This window comes from Alosa pseudoharengus, unplaced genomic scaffold, assembly GCF_046254945.1.
Source record: "Alosa pseudoharengus isolate Yale_2024_CS ecotype anadromous, Long Island Sound unplaced genomic scaffold, YU_APseudo_1.1 YU_APseudo_1.1_scf_22, whole genome shotgun sequence".
Lineage (NCBI taxonomy): Eukaryota > Metazoa > Chordata > Actinopteri > Clupeiformes > Clupeidae > Alosa > Alosa pseudoharengus.
Window position 1 is genome coordinate 8,406,826 of NW_027468680.1, and position 17,500 is coordinate 8,424,325.

Here is a 17,500-nt window from a genome sequence, read left to right on the forward strand (position 1 = left end):
GACTATTAATGTGTTTTTGCTATTTTTGAATCGCCTTATGTTTTGCCTTTTGACCCGAGTTTTCACGGGTGGCCCTCACATCCTGAGCTGTCGGTTGCGGATACCAGGGGGCATTATGGGAGATGGAGCTGCTGGATGTCGATGACGTATCTGTCGCGTGCGGACACCGTGGGCTCTATGGGAGATGGTGCTGCTGGATGCCAGTGGCCTCTGAGTCATTGAAGGCTTTGCACTATGGGAGATGGTGCTGCTGGTAGTGCTGGGCGGTATACCGGTTCACACCGTATACCGGTGTATATTTTCGTTATGATATGAATTTTTAATATACCGCCATACCGGTGTATTTGATTACACAACGTTTGGAACGCTGCGCCGCGCAACAGTGTTTCAGACGGGACTTTTTTCGCATGGTGCGACTGCGAGGCATAGTGAGGGTAAACACTAAACACCTTAAGTTTTTCCCCTGAAGTATGACCCTTAAGGCTTAATTTCTCCTTAGGTAAGGGGTTTATTTAAGGGTGTTGCACAGAATACCTTAAATTGTTTCTTTAGTTAAGGAAAACGTTAAGGGATACTGCATTGAAAGGGATTTACCGTCACGAAAATTCTATTAATATTGTTCAACAGCTGTAACTAGCTGGCTAGTAGGTGATGTCGTTAGTTAGCAACCCACCGAACACAGTGAAGTTTAATGATCTTATCATTCATCTCACCTTAAGAATATTCACTGAAATTATCCAGGTAGCAAGTAAAGCATGTTATAGACAGGAGCAATACTAGCTGGCTATTTAGAAATGATCCTGACTGTCATCAGTGCACCAAAACAAACTTTTTTGTTAATGTTTTGCCTAGCGAACCGAACCTCATGGCAGGCCACATGAAGTTAACGTTAGCCTACCACTAACGTAATGTAAACCACACATTAACAATAAGGCATGTTTCTGATAGGCCTATTTGACAGAGTAAGCATATTAGCAGAGGTTTTATTTTAAATTGTATAATTTTCAAAGTATAATTATTGCAAGTTGCACTACTTTTTTTTTAAGATGTTTGTGAAATTTGCACAGTAAAAGTTCTGTATTTTGACTGCAATTGTCAAACAGCATAATTTTCTGGGGCCATGCAAAACTGCATTACCACTAGTGTGGAGTTATTCTACATCATGACAGTAAAATAGACCATCCTTAGTCAATGTACTGCAGCAATTCCTCTCAACCTGTAGAAAATGCTGTTAACATCTGATTATGCATTAAAAAAAATACCGTCATATACCGTGAAACCGTAAGAATTTTGAAAAATACCGTGATATACATTTTTGGTCATACCACCCAGCACTAGCTGCTGGATGCCAGTGGCCTCTGAGTCATTGAAGGCTTTGCCACTTTGGTTTAGTCATCGCCGGACGTGTCACAGAGGCCTCAGGCGGCCCTCTGCAGTTGGGTCTGACGTTTCACAAACGTGTTACACTAATGTCTCAGCGGTGGACGTGATTTATAGCTGTGGTTGTGGTTGAGGTCCAGCGTGGCTGTACACAGACAAGCTTTCACAGAGAGAAAAGAGAGAAAAGGAGAGAGAGATACTTCTGAAGTAACATCCAGAGTGCCACATTTTCAATATGTAATTCATAGATGAAGATGGTTCACATTCAGGTTATTTAAAATGCAGACTTATTTATACTCTAGCTCAGATAATTAGGAATACACCGATATGTTGACCAACATCGGTTTTGGGCAATATCGGCCTTGTTGGCTGATATCGGCTGTCAGCAATTTTTTTTATGCCGTTTACCGTCGGCAATTGCCAATAATGTTTATCTATTATGTTGCCTTGATACTGCACTAGGTAAATGTTTTGCTATGAAGGCTTGAAAGACTTGAAAATGGTTCAGTTATTTACGTATGTATGGATATTTTTGTTTCCACTCTACAAAATGGTATAATTAACAACAAAAAAGAAGTAAGCAATCAAAGAAAAAAATATTGGCATCAGTTATCGGCCAAATTGTTATTTTTTACATTGATATTGGCCCAGAATTTCACAGTTTACCTTCAGTTTCACAGTCTACCTTTACATTGATGTCCGCCCAGATTTTCACAGTTAGTTCATCCCTACAGATAATAGTTTGATGTGGCATTGTCACCTATAACTCACACACTCCTTTGTCATATAACTCAAATACCTTGTGTCTATGGGTGTTGTTGTCATAGCAAGCTTCTGGGTCCAAGTTCTTCCTTCCTTCCTGCCTATGTGATCATGGGTTATCTGTCAACAACCTTTAATAGAAGCGTTTTTTTTGTAATGCTGTTGAGAACTCGAGGAGGCCATACGAAACAGAGCCATTGTGGAGTCAGAAAAAAAAAGCTCATTGGCCATTAAGAGGGCAGCATTTGCTTTCAATTAAGGTCTCTTCCGAGAGTAATGTTGTGTGGAATGGCTAAAAATGCCACTAAGAGGGTTAGGCCCCCGTCTAGACTCTTTTTTTGTCCGATTGTTCTATTTCTGTCTGCTCACTGCCGGGTTGTGCGGAGTGCGTGTGGAGGGCCAGCATCGGTGAAAACTGACCCTCCTGCGTTAGGAGACGCAGAACAGTGGCGTCCCTCTCTATTTTCAAAAAGCTCTTGAAAACCCAACTCTTCACCCCTAGCACTTCCCTTCCTTCCCTCCTCCACCTCCTCCTTCTACCACTTTCTCCTCCGACTGCACTTTGTCTAGCAGATAAAACTTCTCCCCTCTCATCCTCTGGTAGCAGTTATTGATGTTGTATTAATATCTACCCACGGTTTCCTCTGCATTGTAGCTGGAATGTTATTCCTGCTTTAGGCAGTAAGTTGCTTTGGATGTATAAAAGCATTAGCTAAATGAACAAATGTAGGCCTAAATCTAAGTTTCAGTGGAAGCCCAGTGAGTGAGCGAACCAACCATCCAGTGAGAGACGGGCTGCCGAGCCCAAGCCAGTCCAGTCTCTCACCCCGGCGGATAAGGGCCGTTGGTTGGGGGACACGTCTCTCAGCGCCCTCCTGTAAAAGGTGCTGACGGCTCGTTTTTCATATCGGCACACGGCGGCGCTGCTCAAATGTCACTCTCCTTCCGACTCGTCAACTTTTCAGCACCAGTGGCTTATTAAGCTTTTACTGCCCCTGTGTGTGTGTGTGTTTGTATGTGTGTGTGTGTGTGTGTGTGTGTGGCCGGCCACAACAGATATCTGCAAAACCCACCACCCACCTTAACTGTAGACATGCTCACCCCCCCCCCCCCCCCATTTCTTTCTCACTCTCTCATACACACTCTTTGCTGTACAGTGTGTCTGCCACTAAGTGTCACTTTAACCTGTTTGTGGCTGGCTGTCTCGTCTCATGTAGGACATTGACTTTGGAGTTGTTGCTTACATTTTTCACTATCTCCGTGTCTTAGTTGCATGCGATGTGAGTGAGCGTCAGTGACCAAACTAGTATGGTTACTTTGTTTTGTCCTAACTGGATGCTCGCGTTGTTTTGCTACAGTATATTAAACGTGAAGCATAACGCAATAAAACTGTATTTAAAAGTGCTCTAAGCGATGCTGGGTAACGTCACTTCTGTTGACTTTCAAACAAAACAGAGAACTAGCTCGCTACTTCCTCCCCTTCCCTCCCGTGCTGCTCCCGTGTAATTGAAACTCCTAAACGCGCATCTCGTCTGTGATTTGCTGGAACAGTTTGTTATGTTTTTATGGGCTAGGTTTGCCCAGGTTGTTTTTGTTGTCGTTTTTGGAGCCTGGGCTGTCCACAGAGATTGCGTTTTTTACAGTGTATTCAGGACAGACAGCTAGCGGATGGTTAGGTGATGTTTGCAGTAAGTGACCTAAAATGTTATAGCCTAAAAAACATGTGGCATCTCTTAGAGTACCTTTAATGCATTCCAACAAATTCTGAGATGCTGTTAATTTCCAAAGCAAGTTTAGACTTAACAATGCAATCACAAGATAGAATTAATTTAAAGTAAAATGGACATTTCCAATCACATTGCCATTCACAGCAACACGTTGACCTGTGTCTAAAAGGACAGTATATTATCAAATAGGGAGCTTTTATAATGTGATGGCTTGTATTTAGTCTTTCCATTATCATTAGTCAAGTTATGGACATAAAATGGATTAGTGCTTGACCATTTGGTGGTATCAAGGTGAAATACATGGAAACAGGTACCCCAGCAGCTGGCTAATAGAGAAGCTGTGCGTGCGTGCGTGCGTGCGTGCGTGTGTGTGTGGGGCCTGGAGTCTGTAAGTACTACAATATGGTCACTGGAGATGCATTAGCGCACACACACACACAGAGGGCTCTAGTAGGCGGTTGTGTTTGGACCGGTTCAGCTCAGTCAGCGGCGGACTTGGTCAGCTCTCAGTTGAGATACTGGAGTCGACCTTCAGGCAACCTTTTCCATCACCGGGTTGGTCCGCTGGTGATGTAACAGTGACCCTGCATTCCTGTGTGTGTATGTCTGCTCTATGGCCTGTTTCCTCTCTGCATTATTAATAGAGGAGGAAAGATTTCCCTGAAGCCAAGCTGAGCTGCGCTGCTAGAGAAATACGCGGCGTCTGTTCTGCTGTTGGGGCCGATTGTCTCCGAGACGGTCTGGAATTACTCACCAAAATGGAAAAGTTCAGCCGGTGACGCAGTCAGCCGTTGAGGTGCCACAGCGCTTCGCACACCACTTAAGAAAATGGAGCACACCCAGGCTCCCCGCTCTGGTGTGGTGCAGAACAATTATTGTGGGTACCAGGCTGGCTTGTATAGGCAGGCTCTCTGTTGGTTGACCATGTTGGTTGACCATTATGTTGACGTGGTGTCCTATGTCTGCAGTTGTTCAATACAGGGCTCATTAGGTTAATGGATGCTGGTGTTCCACATACAGTGATCAGTTTGTGACACACTGCCCCCAAGTGGTGAGATATGGTCACAACAACCCCATCTGAGTTGCACATAACTGCAGACTTGACTAAGGCCGCCCTTTATCAGGCTTTAAAAAATCAGGGCTTTTTCAAGGCTTCAGTTCCTCAAGTACTTTGCGACGGACTGCTGTTACTACAGTGGAGTATGAGCTCAGACCAAAAGTCCTTGCACTCAGAATGCAGGTTTCTCATGCTAGGTCAGGTGGATGCTCTATCTTTTCACTGCACACCTTATATTTTTGGGCCAGAACATGAGATTTGTGCTGACCCCTTGGATATATTTACTGGCCTAGAAAAGTCACTTTTACACAAAACTGTTTCACAATGTATCACATTGTAATGTAGCTCCCTCTTTAGTAGACTCACATGCTTAGCTTAGCAACCAGTTGGCATCTCAGGTGAGCTGAGCTGACTCGTGATGGTGACTGGAAGAAAAGTGGGCCAGTAATTGGCCAGCCGACTTGCCCGACATGCTCTTTTACTTGCCCCGGGCCAGCAGGTGATCGTGATTGGCCAACTTGCCCAACAGGCTCTTTAACTTGCCCCGGGCCAGCAGGTGATTGTGATTGGCCAGCCAACTTGCCCGACATGCTCTTTAACTTGCCCCGGGCCAGCAGGCGATTGTGATTGGCCAGCCAACTTGCCCGACATGCTCTTTTACTTGCCCCGGGCCAGCAGGCGATTGCTTATGTTGACCCTTGCTTTGCTGTCTCTCTCCCCCCCCCCCCCCCCCCTCAGATGAGCCCTGCCTCCGGCCTGGTCTCCATCCTGAAGAGACGCGCTTCCCTGGAGGGAGCCTGTGCTGCCCAGCCTGTCCCCAAACCCAAGGCCCTCACCAAACGCAAGGTCCGCTTCAGGGAGCCTGACGACGGCTTCGATCAAGGTGAGTGCCTCTCTCATGCTCTCATGTAAATATACCCTGCCGTTGATAGTCTACTTGACCGAAACGTCAGTTCATCAATAAACTGGCCCTACATGAAGTAAGCAGTGTTGTGCTTTTCATTTTTTCTGTTACTTTGAAGTTATACTTGTGAAATAGCTGCACCTGCAGTATAATTTATCAGTCTGTGCAGACTCCTCAGTCCCCACTACCAAGTATGCGGTTCCAAAAAAAGTGTGTTAACCTATTTTCATACGGTACAGTAGTGAACCATCCCGAGTCACCTGAGTAAAATCATATTTCAAGTGAGTTAGGCTTTTTTAAAGTACAGTTAAAGGCTTTTTGCCTTCATTCAGATAGAACAATGAAAAGGGGGTGGAAGAGAAAAGCAAACAAGAGAGCAGGAGAGATGGGGTGGGATTAGAACTGTTTAGACTGAATCGTTACCGTACACTTTCGCTACAATTTAATGACTTGGTGGTACTGATGTTTAGAAAACTGAGACCATTATAATATACTCTCATCATGCCCAATTTAATGTCACCTGAATAATCACCTGACGAAGACCTGAGTAGTCGAAATGTTGTGTATAACCCACCATTACACTGGGAGCTTTAGAGACAGTGTGCGGATATCTTTTCTTTTGTTCTACTCTGTATTTCTAGTATCCAGCACCTGTAGAATCGTTATAGATGTGCATACACCTCTAGACTTTAGCAATTTAATGTAGTAGCCATTGTGCTAGAAAATGCCCTATATGAATAAATTTACCTTACCATAAATGTATACCATTTCCCTGCAGATGAAGTAAGCGGCGACTCTTGGTTGCTCCTCCTCCTCCTGTGTCTGGCTACCGTGGTGATCAGTGTGGGCGGGACGGCGCTCTACTGCACGGTGGGCGACGCCCAGTCCACCATCTGCACGGACTTCTCCCACAACATGGACTTCTACGTGGGCCAGGTGCAGCGCGGCGTGACCGAACTCAAACACTGGTTCTCACTCAGCTCCTAGCGTGGTGGATGCCGCAGATGGACCTTCAGAGACTGTGTGTGTGTGTGTGTGTGTGTGTGTGTGTGTGTGTGTGTGTGTGTGTGTGTGTGTGTGTGTGTGTGTGTGTGTGTGTGTGTGTGTGTGTGTGTGTGTGTGTGTGTGTGTGTGTGTATGTGTGTGTGTCTTTCAGTGATACAACAGACAGAAACAGAGAGGGAGAGGAAGTCATGATTTCTGGGGAGGATAGCATAACAGCATACCGGTGTGTGTGTGTGTGTGTGTGTGTGTGTGTGTGTGTGTGTGTGGAGGGCAAGTTGAGGCCCTTCTTCTAAATGTTTTTAAAGACGCTGAACTGCCCAGTAAGTGGTGTGCCTCAGGGTTAGCATGACCAGGCCGATCCCTAGCGGCAGCACCCAGCAGAAGCATCTTGACTGCCGTCATGGTAACCTGGCACGCTGAGGCCCGCGGCAGCCCCCGAGCGCCCCCTGCTGTCTGACCGCTGCAAAGGCATGAGTGGGTTCCTGAGGTGTAGAGAATGCTACCAGGAGGACGGACCACAGGCTGCTTGCCGAGCACGACACGCACACAATCACCTCGACGACGCCCCGCTTCACGGAGGGGATGCCACACGCAACCACGGCAACGCTCAGCAGCAAGCAGCTGATTGGCCAGTTTCAGATTGACGCAGCTAAATGTTTACTGCCACCACCAAAACCTTGAAATGGACATTCTGATCAGTTCAGATCTGTATTTTTTGTTTGTTTTCTCTCTTTTTTTCTTAAGACTTCATTGTTTTTAAACCTTAATCCAGTTTTAATGGAAGGCTTACAGGCATTGGCTTTGAGCAGTGCCGTGTCTGAGAGTAGCATTGTCCACTTATTTACACGTGACTACAGCAGGGACGAGGAAAGCAATATGTGTGTGTTTAGAAGAATGTTTTTGATGCTGTTTCTTAAACATGGGTCTGGTACTATAGACGGGGTATATGTTAATATAGAAGTGGTGAATACACACCACCGGTTCAGGTCTGTGTCTTTATCAGTATGCTTATTATCAATGTGATTCTAAACAGTGTCGGTAAGAAGAATGCATAATCTTCGGTCCTATGTCTATGTATGCTACTGCGATGGAGGGGGGGGGGGGGGGTGTATTGATGAATCGATGAGTTGATTTTTGTTATTTTTCTCTCAAATTTAGATTCTGTTCTATCTCGTATTTGTTGTCCTGGGTTTCTGTCCTTGTTAAAGTACTGCTAAGTGACAATGCACAGACGTGTACTTTTGTTTTGTTGGTTTTTTTTTTGTTGTCCACTCTAAACCCAGTCAAGCTGAATGGAGTGACGACGAGAGCATGCGAGCCAGCTGGAGGATGCGTTTAAGCCTAGTACAGGAAGTGTGAGCAGCGAGACCAGCTGGAGGATGCGTTTAAGCCTAGTACAGGAGGTGTGAGCAGCGAGAATGGACAGGGCTCGACATTAATGGTTGCCCAGTTGCCCTTGGCTACCAAATTGTTACAAGTGCCAACCCCGACTTGGTTGGCATTGGCAACCAAAACCTCATGCCTGGTTGCCAAGCTGGCAACCGCTTTTAGCCACTTTTAAAAGTTAACGTTGAGCCCTGGAGAGTGGACGGGGGGGGGGGGGGGGTTGCTAGTGGGGCTGCTCTGTCTTGGGCGATGCTCAGCATCACTTCAGGTGTGAAGGCTAGACAGGCTGGCAGGTCGGTGTGCTTCTGTTTTCTTCTCGTTTTTCCCGGCTGGCTCGGGGGAACATTCTTTAATCCCAGTCTGCATTTAATTACCTATTTATTTTAGTGTACAGTAATGGAAAGATTTGTGAAAAGAAACAACTTTTTAAAAAAAAAAATTTGGATTTTGAAATGTGCATGTCCTCCTTTTCATCACCTGGACGTCATGTGGGTATTACCCTTTTCTGGATCTTTCTCAACACCTTTCCATCCATCTGCAAGTAGTGTGGGCTGTTCATGAAGAGAACTATCCAATGGAAAAAGAAAATGTTTGTTATGTCATGGAGCTGGCTTTTTCTGAAGGGTATACCATGTTTTAGTTTTTATTATTATTATTATTATTATTGTAAATATCATGGAAATATTGCAAATTTTTAATGTCCTTAACTGTTCTTTTTTTCCTTCGAGGTGATGGGCTAGAAATGTGAATATTATGGTTTGGGGATTGCTAATACTGTTTTTCCCTGGTAAATAAATCTTATTGTTGGGACTTAATTTTCTCTCATTGTTCTTGTTCTTTCTTTCCATCTGATTTGAATGTGTGTTAATTATAAATAAATACTTCTATTTACATGCACATCAATAAGTGATAGTGAGGAAGACAATACTATACAATACAATGATAATAATACTGTACAAATACAATACAATAATAATAATTAGGCAGAGCTCTTGTCTTTTTCACAATCGCCAACACAATTTACAAGCAATATTGCTTTTAATTTAGCAGTAGTTTTTCTCTGCTGAACAGTATATTGCTTGGACCACTTGGTATGGGTCCAGCTGCAAAGGATGGCAAAGGGCGTCTCTTTAATAGTTACCCACAGTGGAGTCTGTGTGAAATTAAGTGAAGTGAGATGCCATAGAGGGTTTTGCAAATCTAAATGTCACTAGTCCATTTGAAGGAAAAATGGAAAATTGAGTTTGCTGTAGTGGGGTGCTAAAGCGAGTATACACTGCTGATATAATGGTACACATTTTACATGAATGACGCTACTACAACTTTTTATAAGTGGATACAGTCTTGTGTTTGGAATACATTGATGGTGTGGCATGACGTGGGCGTGTCTTCCAGGCTTTTTGAGCCACACCACTGTACTGGCCAACCACAGCTGTAAATCCCTGAAACTGACCAATCAAGCGGCATTTTGTCATTGGCCTGCGCAGGTCAACGGCAACGGTCAACTCCAATCAGAGTACACGAGCCAAGTGTCATCTGTGCTGCTACGGAAGTAGAGTGGAGACGGAGAAACTAGTTGACATACTAGCACGCTGAATCTTGGAGCTGTCAAACCTTAACTTCCGAACATGGCTATGGTCAACACATCTTCTGCAAGACCTTATCACATCATCATATTTGGGGCCTCGGGATTCACGGGACAGTTTGTCATTGAAGAAGTTGCACGGACGTCGTCGGAGGGTCCCAAGGGAACCTTGAAATGGGCTATCGCGGGGAGGAGTAGGCAAAAGCTGGAAAAAGTTCTAGAACAGGCCGCAGGGGTGCTCGGTATGTATTGCATACAGACCTTGCATAGAAATGTTACTATCTGAAGAGAATAACATTGTATGTTCTTATGTACAGGGCAAAGCTTGTTGGGACCAACATTTGCTGCATGGCTAGCTAGATAACGGTTAGCTTGTTAACTGTACCTGTAGGTTGCTGGCTAGGGATTTGCAACGCGTCAGTGGTAATAACAATGAAATAGTAGCAGGAAACGAATTAGTGTGAATCAAGCTAAACATCGGATTACGTTAAGCTAATTTGTTAAGTTTAAGCGAGCTTGCTTAAGTGACGATGCACTCATTCACTGAGATTCACAGAGCAGACTCGATGGTCACTCCCTGGCAAATCAATGAGCGGGTTGTGTCACGAATTAAGGCACGACCTTAATCTGTAGACAACAAGGCTTTTGTGAATGTAACGAATAAATGATATTGATTCACATTAGCAAGAGAGTCAGGGGAACCTCTCTACCGATTGAATGAAGTGTACACACATGTGATTTTTAATCAACGAAGCGCAATGTGTTACCATGCCATTACGCCAGAGTAGGACCAAGGCTAATACTGTCTGGATGAGTTTCAACTGAATGCAGCCTTTGAAGTCAGTTAAGTCTTGGTCTGCGGCCACAGGCAGCTCTTCTCCAGGGATGCTTGGGCAAACTGAACGGCAGCTGCTGGAAAAACCGTGATCATCCGACACGATTACTGCCATCCACAATCAGGACATAACCTTACTGTCTGTGACCGTTTTAGATACAGAATCAGCCCAAGTGCTAGCTAGGATGACAGGCAGTGGTTGATTCCCCTAAATAATTTCATCAAGTCATTTGCTTCTGTCCATTCCTCCTTTAGTCTACAGTGTTTGTAGTGTTTATTCTGATGTGAATGATGTATTAATTCTGTTTTACTGACCGGTCATGCCAGTTCAATGACTGTCAAAGTGGCCGTGCCATATAACTGTCATGTACTTGTCTCTGGTGTCAACAGGTAAACCGGAGCTTAAGTCGGAGGTTGACATTATCGTGGCTGATGTCGGGGAACCGGACTCTTTGGCAGCCATGTGCAAACAGGGGGTCATTGTTCTCAACTGTGTGGGCCCTGTAAGTATACAGCACACAGTGTTGGATTGTTCCAGCTCCAATGTCTCGGGCCAGTGTTAACACTGTTAACAGTATGGCCTGACTGGTAGTCTGTGGACGCCATTTACCGGTATCTAAATGGACACAGACTCTGAATAGTGCAATATAAAAACGTATGACACAATAAAATGAATGTCTGGCCACATGCAAATCTTTTGCAATTACATGGTACGATCACAAAGTTGTGTAATAGCTATTATTAGCCTTGATGGCTATCTTTGTACTTTGCACTAGAGACCATTTCTTGACACTGTCAAACTCTTGAGTTGCGAAAATGGGGCAACTACACCATAACCATGTTGTGGACTAAAACTGATTCGAAAGACATTGTGGATTATATTAGTGACCACAGATATTATGTAGTTACACAGTAAAGCTATGCACACGTTATATTTCTGAAGCACATGAAGCAGATGACAATATGGTCATATGAGGATGCAGCTGCGTGATTGTAAGGTCTTTATCCCTGTGTAACAGTACAGGTTTTGGGGTGAGCCTGTGGTGAAGGCCTGTGTGGAGAATGGAGCCCATCATATCGACATCTGTGGGGAGCCTCAGGTAAGCGATTCAGTAGCATTCACTCTATCAGTCAGTAGTAGCAGCAACAACAATAACAACAACAACAACTTGCATTTATGTAGCGCTTCATCAAGGCAGCCAAAGCACTTTACCTGAAGGGGAACCTCACTAACCATCACCATGTGTAGCACCCATCTGGGAGATGCACGGCAGCCATTATGCGCCAGAAAGCTCACCACACACCAGCTTGAGGTGGAGAGTGAGGGAATAAATGAATGAGCCAATTACACTGTCAGTACAAATGCTATTTTAGCACACAGTCTGTTACTGTCTGCTTAATGGCTATGGGGCCATTAAGCTCAGCGAAAAACTCAGTGCTGTGATGTTTTTTTCCACTCTATGCTTCACATCAGAGTGTTTTTTGTCCTGTTGTCTCCTAGCTCTTTCAGTTAACTTACAGTAACTGAATCTGAGAGTGTTTAAATGCCACTGTGTGTGTGTGTGTGTGTGCGTGTGCGTGTGTGTGTAGTTCCTAGAAGGGATGCAGCTGAATTACGACAACCAGGCTGCAGAAAAGGGAGTCTACATAATCGGCAGCTGTGGATTCGACTCCATTCCTGCTGACATGGGCGTGCTCTACACCCGGGACCAGTTTAAAGGTACCTCCCCATCTGTACGTCTCTATAAGGTCTGCTACTGGAGAACATCGGGTGGTGTGTGCTCAGAATGATAAAGGTGGAGTAAGCGATGCTATGCGATTTCTAACACGCAGCACTTTTTGTAACATTCAGCGAATATCTCTTCACAATCCGCTAGCTCTCCATTTTATGAGAACAGAGTTACCTCTCTGGTGTGTTTTGTTTGGTCTGTAGTTCAGATATAATGCAAGTTGCTTCGGACAAAAGCATTTGCTAAGAGACATAAACATAAACAAACGTGATGTCGTCCAGCATCGCTTACCCTATCTTTTAATGTAGTGTTCAGTTTTAAGTGTTCAGGCTCAGTCTTTACTCTCTTTGCGTTCCATGTGTTAATGGAATGTAATAAATAACAATTTGCATTTATTACACACAGGTACTCTTACAGCAGTGGAGAGCTTCCTAACTGTAGGCATAGGATCAGAGGTAGGCAATCTCTCTCTCTCTCTCTCTCTCTCTCTCTCTCTCTCTCTCTCTTTCTTTCTTTCTTTCTTTCTTTCTTTTTTTCTTTCTGACTCACTCACTCTTTCTTTCTGTCTCTCTCTCTGACTCACTCACTCACTCACTCACTCACTCACTCACTCACTCACTCTCTCTTTCTGTCTCTCTCTGTTTTCACCTTGTTAGTTGACCTTGTGACAACTGTAGGCTGACCTTCTCTCTCCCCTCTCTCAACAATGTCCTGTTTGTTGGCCCAGGGGGGTTGCATCCACGACGGCACCTGGCAGTCGGCCATCTACGGCTTCGCTGACGGCCCCAAGCTCCGCAGCCTGAGGAGGAAGTTTGGATACCAGCCCCTGCCCGTCGTGGGGTCAAAAATCAAGAGGAGGTGGGGCACTGTGTCTGGTCTCTGTGGTGCAGTATTTCAGAACTGACCATTCGCAGCAGAATAGAAACTGTGGGATGCATTGTTAAGGAGGCAAGGGAGGGGGTGTGGATCTGTGATATTTATATTTATTAATTTAGCAGATGCTTTTATCCATTATATTATCTATATATATATATATATTATATATTAAAGATTTTATTTTACGGTAACCCTTCGTCCAGCCCCACTGTACTTTCTTGGAGAACTACCTCCTCAAACTGTTTGCAAGTGTTCGCAAATGTTCACGGAGAACTCAAGGCAAACAGACAACTGCAGACAACTTTGTGAACATTTGCCTATGTTAACGCACCTCAGGTCTTTTTTTAAAGGGATATTCAACCATTTGGGGAATTACGCTTGAATTAAACAATTGATTTTTAAGGCAAACAAAATACTGCTTGCAAACATTTTATGAACATTGGCCAGTGTCTGCTAATGTGAATGCACCACTGGTTTGTGTGCCACAGAGGAGGAGGGGTAGTAAGAATGCACTAGTGGGGTAGCTAGTCCCGTACTCAAGCAGTGATGCTGCAGGTCATGCTCTAAGACATGCTGGATTGCACTCCGTCCAGGGTCTGTTTTTGTGAGATGATCATGTGTTCTTTGCCCCGCCACAGGAGTGCACTGTTCTATAGTAACGAGGTACAGCAGTACGCGGTGCCCTTCATGGGGGCCGACGTGTCCGTGGTGAAGAGGACCCAGCGCTACTTGACAGAGGAGCAGAAGGAAAGCCCAGTAAGTCCTTAACCATCTGGAGATAGCTCACCAACCAGGCCAGATAGCTCACCAACCAGGCCAGATAGCTCGCCAACCAGGCCAGATAGCTCGCCAACCAGGCCAGATAGCTCACCAACCAGGCCAGTTAGCTCACCAACCAGGTCCGATAGCTCACCAACCAGGTCCGATAGCTCACCAACCAGGTCCGATAGCTCGCCAACCAGGCCAGTTAGCTCACCAACCAGGTCAGATAGGTCACCAATCAGGCCAGTTAACTCGCCAACCGGGCCAGTTAGCTCACCAACCAGGTCAGATAGCTCACCAATCAGGTCAGATAGCTCACCAACCAGGTCAGATAGCTCACCAACCAGGCCAGTTAGCTCACCAATCAGGTCAGATAGCTCACCAACCAGGCCAGTTAGCTCACCAACCAGGCCAGATAGCTCACCAATCAGGCCAGTTAACTCGCCAACCGGGCCAGTTAGCTCACTAACCAGGTCAGATAGCTCACCAACGGGGCCAGTTAGCTCACCAACCAAGCCAGATTAACAGACTCTCACATTCTGACGACTAAGGATCTGTGTGGGATAAAAAATATTGAAATATTGTAGTATAGTATAGGAATATTAACAAATATAAGGAAAATAAGTTGTATTTCTAAAACTGCAGTACTGCATAGAACATTTGTATTAGAAGTCAATAGTAAAGAGTTTGCTGCAGTATTTCGTCTCTTTCCATTGCAAGTTGCTTAAGGGCACAGCTACTTAGACTGGTTATGTACCTTCTTCCATCATCTCTCCCCTATTCTACAGTACATAGTAATCATTCCATGTATGTTAAACAGCATTGCCCTCCTAATCCTGTGTTTCTCAGTAGACCTCCACAGCCTGTCCACTCCCCCGTCCCACTCTGACCACTTTAGCGTACCCTCATTTGTGTTGTGGAGGGTGTTAAAGGAACACGCCAATTTTTGGGGGGAATTAGTTTATATGCCGTCAACCCCAGAGTTAAATTAGAGGATACATACCCTTCACTTCCGTGTGTGTGCAATAACCCAGTCTGACACCATTAGCTTAGCTTAGCATAATTCACTGGAAGTGGGTTAGACCAATTAGCCGGTAGCTCCCTTTTAGCTATAGGCTAACTTGTCTAACCCACTTTTCTGTTCCATAAGGCTAGCACTAACTGGCCTTTCTGATGGATAGTATTTGTGAATAGAGATGTGCTTAGCTTAGTCGGTTTGATTGTAACCACCCAGCCGTGGTTGTGCTGTAGTCTTTGATTGAGCTCTTTCTTTGTTCTTCCTCATTGCTCAGGTACAGTATGGTGCATATGCAGGCATCGGGGGGATCTCCTCCATAGTCAAGCTTCTGTTTGCTGGCATGATGTTCTGGTTCTTGGTGAAGTTCAGCTTTGGAAGGAACCTTCTCATTAAGGTAAAACTCCTTGCAAGATCTACGTCAAAGATCCTTTAGAACACTTTTCAACCGTTTAAAACAAGCTTTCTCAACCGTCTCTGTCTACCGTATGCAGAATGTAATACACTGAAAGCTGTGGGATGCTGTACGTCTGTATTTCAAACACTGTCTGATATTTCATGGTCATTTTATTTCCCTTCATACAGTATCCAGAGTTCTTCAGTTTTGGTTTATTCTCCAAGGCTGGTCCAACCAGAAAGCAGGTGTGATTTCTTCCCACTATGTAAATCATATTCATTCTTCACTTCAACTTCACTTCTCATCCCAGCCAGTTTTCTGAGATTAAGAGGTTAATCTGTTTAGGCCAGCATAATGTGCATTCTTTCAAAATGTTCCATGAAAATAGAAATTGGTTTATAACTACAGTATATGTAGGAAAAAGTAACTCCAAATGTTACTCCAACTTTCTTCAAAGAACAATTTCCACCACCATTACTACCATTTCCGTAGAAAGTCTCATTATAAAGTTTCAAGACAGGTGGCTGAATGTGTTCCTGTATACATGTTTGTTCTGGTTCTTCAGATGGAGGGTTCTTCATTCCGTTTTGCATTCTACGGCGAGGGCTACACTGAGGGACAGGACCCCAGCCAGGGAAAACCCAATGGCAAGATACGCACAGTCGTGCAGGGACCAGGTATGGGGTCTACTCTATGCCGCTGGAAAGCCTTTCGACACCATTATTACACTGTTGGACATTTCTAAATACGTTCATAGGTAGATGGGTTTAAAGGGTCATTCACACCAAGAACGATAACGATAACTATAACCAAAATCGCTCTGAAAGTGATCCCCAACGATATCGTTCATTTCGTTATCGCTATAGTTTATGTGTGAACATCGTTATTCATATTAACGAGAATGATATTTGTTTATAGTTATCGTTATTGTTATCATTCTTGGTGTAAAGGGGCCTGTAGTCAGAACGTGCCACTGAGCACACACACATGCATGCACATGCACACACACACACGCACATACATGCACCGTAGCCAGGCAGAAGTAGGGTGAACACACTTCAGACATGGATGTTCATACTTTTTCAGTGACACTTTTGTCTTCATAGTGCTGTGTGATTAGTTTGTTTGATTTCTGATGAGATTCATTTAAAATGGGTTCGAGAGAATGTGCCTAATGCAGTAGATGTTTTTTCCTTCCCTTCTTCCTGCAGAGGCTGGTTATGTCGCCACCCCGATAGCCATGGTCCAGGCCGCCATGACTATCCTGAATGAGCCAGAATCCCTCCCCACGAAGTGAGTGTACCCTGACTCTGACACAGTTAAAACATCAACACAATACAGCTTTTCGGAGGGGGGGTGGGTGTGTCACTACCACCACCACCACCACTACCACCACTATTACCATCACCACCACCAATTTTTATCACCCACCAGAATGCTCACCACACACCAGCTTGAGGTGGAGAGTGAGAGAATCAATCAGGGATGATTAGGTGGCCAGATAGAATGAGCCAGGTTGGGAATTTAGTCAGGACACTGGGGAAACCCCCCTACTCTTTGCCATGCGTGCCATGGGATGTCCCATGCCCTCTGTGAGATCAGGACCTTGATTTAAAGGTGCAGTCAGCTATTTCAAGCCCATAACATTTTTTGTCACATTCAGCAAACATCTCCTCACGATCCGCTAGCTGCCCATTCCATGAATACACTGTAAAAAGTAAACAGTTTCTCTGGGAGCTACTTCTCCAGTGTGATTCGTTTGGGCCTTAGTTAAAATATAATCTTGCGCAGGCGCTGACTGTACCTTTAACGTCTCATCTGAAGGACGGCCACTCCTCCAGCTGGGATTGTTTCATGAGGGCAATTCCACGCAAAACTGCCACGTCCATAACGGCAACTAAATACCATGGCATTGTGTTGGCGTTATGGATGTGGATGGATGGTGTTCCATCCACATCCATATGGATGGATGGTGTTTTGCGTGGAATTGCCCATGACCAGAACGAACACTGCCCCTTGCTAGCCCACCAACTCCACTTCATAGCAGCAGTGACTTGGTTTTCCCATCAGGTCTCCCAT

General features: G+C 44.8%; 2 protein-coding genes across 4 annotated transcripts in view; both read left to right on the forward strand.

Moving 5' to 3' along the window:
• cnsta (consortin, connexin sorting protein a) overlaps positions 1-8,419 on the forward strand; it is a 40,490-nt gene extending 32,071 nt beyond the window's left edge. For all 3 annotated transcript variants that reach the window (XM_076300408.1, XM_076300407.1, XM_076300409.1), the window contains exons 10-11: positions 5,665-5,809; positions 6,609-8,419. In XM_076300408.1, the coding sequence (XP_076156523.1) occupies positions 5,665-5,809; positions 6,609-6,817 (354 nt within the window). In that variant the 3' untranslated portion in view covers positions 6,818-8,419. The remainder of the gene's footprint in view (positions 1-5,664; positions 5,810-6,608) is intronic.
• Positions 8,420-9,749: 1,330 nt separating this feature from the next.
• Positions 9,750-17,500, forward strand: part of LOC143139717 (saccharopine dehydrogenase-like oxidoreductase) — a 9,095-nt gene continuing 1,344 nt past the window's right edge. Inside the window, exons 1-11 of the mRNA XM_076300418.1 lie at positions 9,750-10,048; positions 11,032-11,144; positions 11,661-11,741; positions 12,232-12,361; positions 12,777-12,826; positions 13,099-13,229; positions 13,886-14,003; positions 15,302-15,421; positions 15,610-15,666; positions 15,987-16,098; positions 16,633-16,714. Coding sequence (XP_076156533.1) covers positions 9,850-10,048; positions 11,032-11,144; positions 11,661-11,741; positions 12,232-12,361; positions 12,777-12,826; positions 13,099-13,229; positions 13,886-14,003; positions 15,302-15,421; positions 15,610-15,666; positions 15,987-16,098; positions 16,633-16,714 — 1,193 coding nt within the window. The 5' untranslated portion in view covers positions 9,750-9,849. The remainder of the gene's footprint in view (positions 10,049-11,031; positions 11,145-11,660; positions 11,742-12,231; positions 12,362-12,776; positions 12,827-13,098; positions 13,230-13,885; positions 14,004-15,301; positions 15,422-15,609; positions 15,667-15,986; positions 16,099-16,632; positions 16,715-17,500) is intronic.